This window comes from Episyrphus balteatus, chromosome 3 (genome assembly GCF_945859705.1).
Source record: "Episyrphus balteatus chromosome 3, idEpiBalt1.1, whole genome shotgun sequence".
Taxonomy (NCBI): domain Eukaryota; kingdom Metazoa; phylum Arthropoda; class Insecta; order Diptera; family Syrphidae; genus Episyrphus; species Episyrphus balteatus.
The window spans coordinates 50,822,040-50,833,200 of NC_079136.1; the positions used below are offsets into that span (position 1 = coordinate 50,822,040).

The window sequence follows — 11,161 nt, forward strand, 5'->3', positions numbered from 1 at the left end:
TGGATTTCGGGATTCTGTCCGTCTCCCTTCTGTTTCTTTATTCAATATTACAGTCTGGATATTCTCCATAAACTATTTTGTCTCGTCGGCAGGGATGGAAAATGACATTTTTTAATTGTACTGAAAATTTCATTTTGATTGTACTGAAATGGGTCCAATTGTATTGAAATTTATTTTTCACGAGAGAAATTAATATAAAATTTATTCAAAATGTTTTATTTGAAAAAACTCTAAAATTTTCCATATACCTTTCATTATTTTCTGCGTAAAAAAGTAATTTTTATTTATTTTCAGTATAATGGAGGAAGTACATATTCACAAGTATTACCTAAAAAATTTTTTTTTCTTAATTCAAAAATCGTAGGACCCAAAAATACCTAAAAGTACAATTTTGACAGGTTTGTAGATAATGGCTCACTTTTGAACTTAAAATAAGTTTTAAAAACTTTCTATATTTAGACCTAATTTATTCACACTCCATTAAATTTTAAGTCGTCATTTAAACAGGGAAATTTTAAATTTTGTATGCTATTTGACAAATTTCTAATTTTTAATGGAGACTTTAAATACAATGGAGAGTGAATAAATTGGGCTTAAATAAGAAAAAATAAAACAGCTTGATCAGTTTTATAAATATTTTCAAAAAACAAGCCACTTCACTCAAATTGTAACATTTATTTTGGTTAAAAAATCTGAAATTAGTTTAAATCTTAATTCTTTCGATTTTCTCGATTTTTGAAAGCTTAGATTGCAAGAAAATTTTTAAGACACAGATTAAAAAATTGTATTGAATTTCGACAAATTGTATTTTTGTACTCGAGCAAACTCATTTGTATCGAATTCGATACAATTGTATCGACTTTTCCATGCCTGCTCGTCGGTCTATTCTTTTCCATATCCGGAAAAAATAAAGAAACACACTCCCTCTCCATATTATCAGCTATGATTTAGTGATTTATATATAGGGGCGACTTTGCAAAAATTAAATTGGTTGGAGGAATATTAAGATATAAGATTGCTTTAGTTTTCCAAAAGAAATTGGGGCGCCTTGTTCTTCAAAGATAAACGAAGATTTTGGACACCAAATTAACCCAAAATTGGGGGCACCTTCATTCTTCAAAAAGTTTAGGACAAAAAATACGAGCGCCGTTGAAAAAGTAAAATAGAAAAAAAATTGGGGCGCCTTTGTGAAAGTAAAAATAAATAAAACATCGATTGGAAAGACTTATGTTATTTATGTGTTATTTATATAACTTTTGTAAAAGTTCGGCGCCCCTCAAATTTTTGCGCCCCTGGGCGACGCCCCAGGCTGCCCCCCCCCCTAAAATCGGCCCTGAATAGACTCTCAAAGTTATTAAGACCCAAGATTATATATCTTTTCGTTTAAAGTAAAATGTAAAGACGAGCCAAGCACAGCCAATGCAATTTCGAATATTTCAGGAGACCGATGTTCTAATTGATACATTTGCAGACCGAAACATACAAAAAATACAAAATAAAGGTTTCTCTCAGACCTTCACCGAAATTTTTCTTTTTTTTTTAAATAAAAGTTATTTTATGAAAATGGCAACAAATAAGAGTTATTAAGGAACCTTTCAAAAGGTTGAGATTTATTTCTGATCTCTGATAAAAAGTAAAAAAAGCTATATAGTAACATCTAAAAGATTATAAAAATAATAACTCTATTCTATACATATGTCCTGTAAAAATAGAAAAAAAGTACAATAAATTTTATATCAAATGATAGTTTAGTGATCAAAGAGTAAAATCGAATTTCTAAGGGTTCTAGGTAAAAAGATATAAAATGTCAAAAAAAGATCATCTTTTCTCTTAATTTGTTTTTATAAATTATAAATTTGTCAAAAAAAAATTCACTACAAACGATGACTACTTTGTCTAGGTTTTTTTTTTTTATTTTTTCTTTTAATAACTATTCATAACTTGGTTTTTATTTTTTCTTTTAAAAACTATTCATAACTTGGTTTTTATTTTTTATTTTAAAAACTATTCATAACTTGGTTTTGAAGTTTTTTTTCGAGTTTTTTCACTACCTATTTCAAATTCTTGTATTTGTTCGATTTAAAAAAATGAACTCTCTGCTACTTACCATTTAGAAAATAGCCTCATTTTTAATGTCGTTTTACCCCTATTTACCCTATTTTTTTTTTTTAAACCTTCTTTTCTTAATCCCCTTTTAATTAAAAACAAAGAAAATTTGAAAATCACTGATACAAACATTAGCAAGTTACTAAGACTGTATCAAGTTATACAATGTTAATCTGCAATTTAAGCTGGAGATAATATTGTTCTCACAACAAATCGAAAAATTTCAAAATCTAATCGGAATCAACAAGATTTCCCATACCTACATTTTCAGTTTATATACCTAATTTTATTCAAAATCTTTGTTTTGGTAAAATCTCCTTAAATCTACTTGCTTTCCTACCAAGACACAATTATAACACTTTTTTTCGTTTTGGTATTACAGTTCAAATACCTAAATTTGACATTTAGTATACCCATCCTTTCTTTTACTTATGAATGCCCTTAATTAAACTTTATGGAACTTTAAAAATTGGAGATACCCTTAAGAAGGTATAGTACCTAATAGTACAATCTTTTTATACTACAGTTATTTCTAATTTTAATTTTGTTTCTTCGCTTTAATGTATTTTTAAACCAAATTAAAAGATGTAACTATTAATATTAAACTAATTTCACCACGGTAACAAAACAAGGTGAAACCTTGTGATCCCTTTAGTTCTATCGAAGTGGAAATAATCAGAAACAAAAAATGTGGTTAAACGTTTCTAAGACTCCTTACCAAAATAATCCCCAATTTAATCTCCCTAATCGTAGAAACAGATACTCCTCAAACCAAACCTACAAAATTTCGTTGATGCCCTCTTTCCCATCATTTGATTTGGGGTACTTTATTTGGGGATTATCGTATTTCATCGCTGTTGGCGCAAAACGAAAACCCCACTGCTCGAGGTTTTATTTATCATTTTGTACGACAAAAATATTTGTCATTGCTCTCACGTGTGTAAGTAATTTTCAAAATTTTGCTTTATAGCTATAGGTTAGGTAGACTGTTCTGTTCTATATTCAACCTTTAACATCAGACGCGACCGCACAACTCTGTTTTACCCAAATATTTACCACCCCCAACCCAGTTATCAAGGTAATCAAATTCGTACTAAGCCGTATATCATTTTTTTCACATTTTTTTTTATCGGTGGTTATTATTTGATTTATGGAGGCACGTTCCCGTCTAAAAGGAAGAATGTAACCTTCTCTTTCTCCTTTTACTTTAATACCAAATCGTTCAACCCAAACAATGAAGAAAAACAACGAATAAGTTGAAGAAAAGCAAAGAATTTTCTTAAGCTAAAAGTAAATATACCAACATTGCTCTACACAGTCTATACACCATCATCATCCCCGGATCAATAAAGATTGGAGCCTTGGTAGGTTGGTATTTTCATTCCTTTTAAAGGTGCGGCAAAAACTTTTCAAAGCAATAATGCTCTCCTCCTTCGTTTATAATAAAAAACAAAAAATACCTTTTTAGGAATTATTCTATTCTTTCCAGATGTCTATTTGCCTGAATGAGTTCATTCAAGCCTAAGGTATTCATCTCGATCTCTGGGATGCAAATAAGAATAGCGACGACTTTAAACAACAATTGTTGAAATAGAAAGAAAAATGGTTTTAAAGAATATTTCAAAAAAGAAAAAAAAAATTGAAATTTATTTGCTTTTATTTGCATGATGACGATACCTATTCCGTTATGATAAAGGTGTCTTTTGCCGAAAGAACAAAGAAGGTTTTTTTATGAAAAATAAAAAGGTTGAGTGAAAAAAAAACCATAACGGTCCTTTGAGGTTATTTTATTGAAAATTTGCAATTTATCGATTGGATTGAAAAGGTGAGTTATGAGTTCTAGGATTTTTTAAGGATTTAAGTAAAATCAAGTTGAAAGCAAATATGAGTGACAGTGTCATATCAGTCTAGAAAAAGATTGAACTTTTAAATAGATGGAAGGAAGTAATATACAAAAAGTTTTGAAGGTGAAAAAGTAATTGGAAATCAGAGTTCGTCAGGACAGTTGAAGCCCAAAGGTATTAAAAATGTTACCAGAAACACAAAATCACATTTTCTGGGTTTTTGATTGAGTAAGAACTTCTTTAATTTGGTATCAAAAATATCAATTTTATAAACGCCGCCGGCCGCGTGTCAAATGGCAAAGAGATTTTTGGTTAAACGAAAAATTATTGTTCATTTCATTGTTTTCAAAATGAATTTCGATGCATTTTTTCGAATGAAAATTCCTCGAATGAGATTTAGTCGAAAACAATTCTCCGAATGACAATTTATCGAATAACAGCCTGAATAAACTGCTTTAAGGAATACAAACATTTCTTTCAAACTCAAAATTTTGAAAAAAAAATTGCAGAAAAACACTATCTAACTAATTTTTAAAATTTTGTGGGAGAGGAAAAATTTTTAAACGTTATAAAGTATGTCACGTGTAGACTTAATCATACTGTAGACGAGATGTTTTTTATGCCGCCAAAAAGCCAAAAAAGTGCAATTCTGTCTGTCTGTCCGTCTGTAAGTACCTCGAGCGTCGAGCTACAGCCTAAACTACTGGAGCGTTTTTTTTTTCAAACTTGGAAGTTAACAGTTTTGGGTGATTTAATAGAGGACAAAATGAAATTTTTTTTTAGGACCAAAAATAACCTTACCTTTCATATAACGAAAATAGAAAAGCTAATTTTTTTCAAAAACAGCTCTAACGATTTTGATTAAAATTTTTGGTACAAAAATATTTTTTGTACCTTAGAACGCTTTTTTAGGTTTTTAAATATCTCGTTCAAGACTAACCCGATTTCAACGAAAATTTTTATGCGAAAGCATTTAAGTAAAAGTAATATTAAAATTTAAGAAAATTTTTAAAAAACACATTTTTTGATTTTTTAAGAATATTTAAAATTTTTTTTTTTTTTGAAAAATCAATTTTTTGAAAACGGGTTTGTGAAAAATTATGAAATTTCGTTTTTATGTGGAAATTAGTTATTTCTTCAAAATAACATACCAATTTTTTGTTTTTTTTTTTTTTTTTTTTAAATGTAAGAAAATTTTTATATATAAAAAATTATTTTTTTAAAAAACGGCTTTAACGATTTTCGAAAATTTTTTTCTAAAAAATACATTTTTATACAAGTATGTAATAAAATAGCAAACTTGTTTTTTGATAAAAGATCATTTAATTAATTATAAAAACAGATTTTATTTTTTACACTAATTCCTAATTTTCTTGAATAAAACAGCTTTAACATAGAGTTAATTTTAGCATAAGAGAAAGTACGTGCAATTTATTTTAGCAAGTCTCAAAGAAAAAACAAAACAAAATTGTATCGATCTCATCAAGTTGATTTTATTGCTTAATTTTTTCAACTCTCAAATAAATACCACCCTTCGATGATAACAATGGATTTTTAATATCAAATTCCAATGGTATCTGAGTCTTTTCACAAACATTAAATTTATAATTTCTCAATAACATTGCCAGCCCAACATTAATTTGCATCTTTCCAAATCTCAATCCAACACAATTCCTTGGTCCATCACCAAATGGTAACCAAGTCATTGGATGTCGTTTCTGAACTTCTTCCGGACTAAAACGTTCCGGATCGAATTTGTCTGGATTTGGATATAATTCCGGATCATTTTGAATAGCATCCACTTGTATGAATATCATTGTTCCTTTGGGTATAGTAAAATTTGGATTTTTAGTTGGATAATCATCGCGACATTTTCGCAACAATGCCAAACTTGGAGCATATTTGCGAAGTGTTTCTGGAAAAAAAATAAAGAAAATTTAGTACTTTCTTTTTTTTACAATTTCAAGTTGAATAAATAGAACCTTTTATAACTTTCTCCATATATGGCATTTCTGCCATAGCTTCATATTTAAATTGTCCATTATGTTGATCATAACGAGAATTAATCTCTGTTCTAAGTTTATCTTGAATTTCCTGATTAAGTGCAAGTTCATAAAGTGCAAATCCCATTGTTGTCGATGAAGTTTCATAACCAGCTACAAAAAATATAAACGCCTGAGCTGCAATCTGTTCCACTGTCAATCCAGCCCCAGAATTTTTCATATCAATCATCAAATCCATAAAATCATTCCGCTTGATAGAATTCTTCTCCCGATATTCCACAGTATCTCTGACGACCTTCATGAAAAAATCATGAATTTCATCATGAACCAAACGCATTCTCAGCTTTTTCGCCAATTCCGGAAATCCAATTATAAGACCTTCAACTATTTTACCATGTCTTGTCTTTGTAAACGCATTCACACCAAAAACACGAAATTCAACATTCGGATCCTTGAGACTATTGCATTCGATACCAAATGCACATGTTCCAATTACATCAGTAGTGAATCGGGCCAACAGATCCTTAATTTCAACAACTGGATCTATTTCAATCGTCTTGGAAACTACGTCTAAAAGTTCATCACAAACTGTCACAATTGTCGGAAACATAAACTTCATTTTGCCCGATGTAAATGTCGGTGAAACTATATTACGCATTGTTCGCCATTTTTCACCATCAAGTGAAAATAAATGTCCGGACAGTGGATCATCTTTATCATTTGTAAACATTCCACGATCACTAAAGTTGTGGAAATCTTTAATAAGAATATCTTTGATAAGATCAAGATCCACAATGAAAGCAACTGGTGTAATGAAAAAATACATTCCAGCAAAGGGTCCGGAGTGTTTGTATTTTTCATAGTATTCCTGCATTACATAGCGTCCGTGACGTGTTGTCATGTAATCTTTTACATTTCCGTACGGAAAAACTGGTGTATCGTGTGGAATTCCACGATCTTTCCAATAATTATATCTGCGTTTGATAAAATAAAATATTAAACTTGCAGCGGTTATAAGAAGGCAAACTAAAGTTGCAATGAAAACCATGATTTCGAACTCAGAGCACTCTATCACCGTTAAGTGTTAAAAATCGACTGGCGGTATTTTAAGTTGATGATAATTAAGAAGCTTATGCAGTTCGAGTGGTTCTAAACTTTATTTACATATTTCTCTATTAACTTGGACTTTGAAGCTTTTTAATCATACATGTGACATGTCTATAAGATGTAACGACTAACGAGCTTTTCAATTAGGTATACACTCAGAGAAAAACATTGTTAAAACTAGCAATTGTTGATTTATAGAAAATATACCAAGCTAGAAAAAAAAAACGATATACAATTCGTCGTTCAATTAGAATTGAACGTGGTATGACTCTATTTAAGGGTTTTTTCCAGAATCAAGAAGTGTAAAAACTATTTCAAAATATTAAAGAAAAAATCCCCTAATTTCTTCAGATTTTTATTTTGACGCTAGATGGCGCTCCAAGAAGGTACAATTTTTTTTTTCAAAAAATTGCCTTATAAGTCAACATACCACCTATATATTTCCAATGAGAAAAAACTTTGCTCTTGGGGCGCCATCTAGGGGATTTTTTTTTAATATTTTGAAATTGTTTTTATACTTATAGGAACTGGATTCTTAAATAACGAATGCCCTACTCTACATGTCTATAAACCAACAAATAAATATATAACGAGTTGATTTTAATTCAGTGTACGAAATGCTGTTAATTTATTAATGAAAAATATTATGATATCACTATCTCTAGAAATGCGCTTGAAGTGCGATTCGATGATATGAATTTTGTGAGTTTATATTAAGAGTGATATATGTTATCTATCGCTAAATGTTTTGTTTTTTTGTTGTTATTGTATCACATGTCCGTTATTGTATATCACATGTCCGATCAGTATCTTGTTTTTTTTTCTAAATAATAGAATAGTTTAGGTATCTTTAAAATCATTAATTAATATTTTGTTAATAAATGTTTTCATTATGAAACATTGCATTTAAGCAGTGACGGGGTTTGAAATTCTTATTTTTACTTAACAGCCGCAGTGCTGTTAATTTGATTTCGATAAGGGTGTGCTAGCATCATCTAATCCAAAGATGTAATGCGCATTTTGTGCACGTTGTTCGCATGCACTGTGGCGTATACGTGATTTGTTTACTGTTTTTTTTTTTTTCAAATATCTTAGCACTTTTGTAACTTTTTGTTTTTTTTTTTTGTGGGTTGGGGCTTTGGGTCAAAATTCTACCGGGGTCCTAATACTTTTTTTTTAAATTCTGGTTTCAAAATACAGCTTTACAATTTTTTGTCTTCATAATTCTGTTTTTTTAAATTCTGATTTTCTTTATTATGTTTTTCAAAATTCTGCGCGTACTTTTTATCATTTTCCAATTAATTTTTGTAGAATTTTGTAAAGTCATTTTCTAACAATTTGCTGCTTAATTTTTTACTTACACCGAAAAAAATTTGATAATAACAGCTATTAAATTAACATTTTTCAGTGACAAAAGTCGTCCAACAATTAAAATATCAATTTTGATATTTTATCATATCACTTTGACATTTTTTAATTTCAGATGGGATAGTAAAAATTTCACTTTGACAATTAAAATATCATTTTGACATTTTTTTAAGTTTAAGTGGATAGGGGAAACTTCACTTTGACAATTAAAATATCAATGTTGACTAGATTTTACGTTTTAGTTTATTATAATGAAACCTATTTCCTTTTTTTCTTTTTTATTATTTTTTATTATTTTAAGTATTTTCTTTCTTTTTTTCAAAAAAATTACTGAAAGTGAATATTCTTTATAAAATAGTGGTGATATTATTTTTTCTATTATAGGTGATATAATTGTTTTGTTATTTTCTCCCAAACTATATAAGAAGTAAAATCTTATTGCCGATCGAATTTTCTCAGTAAATCATACATTTTACTTTGAAAAAACACAAAGCGCCTTTAAATTAGTATACATTAAGAATTTTTTATTTAATATTTTTCAATAATTTTGAATAAGAAATTGATATGAAAAAATGATAATAAAATATCAAAAAAAAAAATTCCAAAATGTGATTATTTTCATCCTGATAATATTATCATCCTGATAATAAAAATGTTGTTTTAACATTTTAAATATCACAAAACACATTTTATTTGGCTGATATTTAAAAAATGTTAAATTGATATTGGTTTTTTTTTCGGTGTAGGGTCAATGTGGATAAATGTAAACAATTTCATGTCTTTTTTTTCTTTCGACTTTAGATTTTTATATGTTTTCACGAAACAACTTGAATGGTATCTTAAAATGCAAATATGAAATGATGGCAATTCTTCTTTATAAATATAAACAAATATTTCCCAAATTGTTTAAATTACTGTCAAATATGGCATGTTTACAAATACCCCACCATGTTTGTGTTTTTTTACAAATTCGGGGTAAATGTAAACGGTGGTTTAAAATTTAGAAATTCCTCTTTATCATATGAATTACAACTTGAAAAACGTTCAAGAAGCTACTTGACAAAAACTTTTTCAAATTCCAATAAAAGTTTTTGTTTTCTTCCTTTGAATCTTTATATAGGCACCCAAAATGCATTGTGTGCAGCTTTGAATGTCATATTTCTTTTTTTACGTCAAAGACCGATTTTGCAACATCATCCACTGAAATATATGGTGTTGGCTACTTTAATTGGACTCCGCGGCACTTTGGCAATGGTAATTGACTAAAAATACGTTTTTTTTTTATAAAAACCAATAATTTCAGCAAAAATACGTTGTTTACATTTACCCATTATGAAAAATATTCTGGGGTAAATGTAAACACATGCAAATCGACATAAATGTCCTGTATTTTAAAATTTGTTTGTTTCACATAGAATCTACATCAAAATTAAAAACTAAAAAGTATTTGCAAATTATACTGACTTAATTGAATCTGCAAAAATATTTAATTTTTCTGAAAGACTAACGACTTGTTTGGCACTTTAAAAAATTATCTTTCACGGAAAATACGCTCGTCGAATGAATTCTCTCTTGACAGCAATGAGCTTGACGTATAAGTTAAAACATACATGCGTCCTCGATTTGTACTTATGTATGCATCAAAGGGATATAACTGAAGCTTGTTATGAGCCATGTTTTCATTTACCCACATTGACCCTACTAACTTTTTCCAATTTTTTATATTCACTTTTTGTTTGAAAAATATCAAAAATATCAACAAAAGGTTTTTTATGTTATACATTTTTGGAAAATACTTAAAAATGTATTAATTTATAAAATAAAAATGAAGATGAAATATGAAGGTTTGGAGGATTTTTTTCGAGCAAGAGAACCATCGGTTAAAGCAAAAAGTATTAATTTTCAGCCCCGCTCTCCCCCAAAAAGAATTTATCGATAGCGAAAAATTATTAAATACCAGTAAAATTAGTTAAATTTGCCACTATGTCATAAAATAAATTGATCGATAAAATCTATTTTTATTTTTCACGTGGTGAGGTAGGTATATGAGATAAACAAGAAACAAAAGAGTTTATACAAATTTTCAAGTTGAAAGGGTGTTTTTTTTTCGACTGATATGAAAAGTAAGATTCATCGATGGTACCTATGTACATTATATTTTTATTTTTAAACCCAAACATGGGTGTTTTAGAAATTTTCGCGGAAATCGGTTAGGTCAATGGTCTGACCGAGAATATTTTTTAGAATTAAATAGAACAATGGTTCAAAAATATTAGCTGTCTTTTATTTAAAAGTGGGATGGTAGCCGATTTTGTTTCAAATGTTTGTGGTGTCCTTTTGCAAATAACGTCGTAATTCCAAGTAAATGGGATCGTTATTAATATGGTACCTGCCATAAAAAAAAGACGTAATTTTTTCACCATGTTAAAAAAAATATCTCCGCTGTTATAAAACCTTTTTGACACATATTTTTGAAGAAATTTTGGATTTCTTGTGATGCTTTTTCTAAAAATCCGAAAATTACAAACCTGTTTTAGCAAAAAAAAATAATAAATAATAAATAAAAATAATTCGTAATTGTGTCGGTGGGGCGGGCGCAAACTGTGTAACTCTAATTTTCTCGAAGATTAGATTTTGATGCAATCTATTAGATTTGTCTGAATACGACAATCACTCAAACCAAAAATTCCCATTTATTCATAATTAAAATTATTTATGATTACATTTTTAAGA

General features: G+C 28.7%; 1 protein-coding gene across 1 annotated transcript; it reads right to left on the minus strand.

Moving 5' to 3' along the window:
* Positions 1-5,418: 5,418 nt before the first annotated feature.
* On the minus strand, positions 5,419-7,056 carry LOC129916705 (probable cytochrome P450 6a20). The gene is made up of 2 exons (XM_055996813.1): positions 5,933-7,056; positions 5,419-5,865 (listed from the first exon to the last, which is right to left on the minus strand). Exons 1-2 carry the CDS (start codon positions 6,999-7,001, stop codon positions 5,444-5,446), a joined length of 1,491 nt encoding a protein of 496 aa, XP_055852788.1. The 5' UTR covers positions 7,002-7,056; the 3' UTR covers positions 5,419-5,443.
* Between the last annotated feature and the right edge of the window lie 4,105 nt (positions 7,057-11,161).

Excerpts from the sequence above, each read along its gene's own strand:
- LOC129916705 (XM_055996813.1), bottom strand. The coding sequence starts at position 7,001 with ATGGTTTTCATTGCAACTTTAGTTTGCCTTCTTATAACCGCTGCAAGT. Across the intron at positions 5,866-5,932 it reads TATGGAGAAAGTTATAAAAG|AAACACTTCGCAAATATGCT; the intron begins GTTCTATTTATT and ends TTTTTTTTCCAG.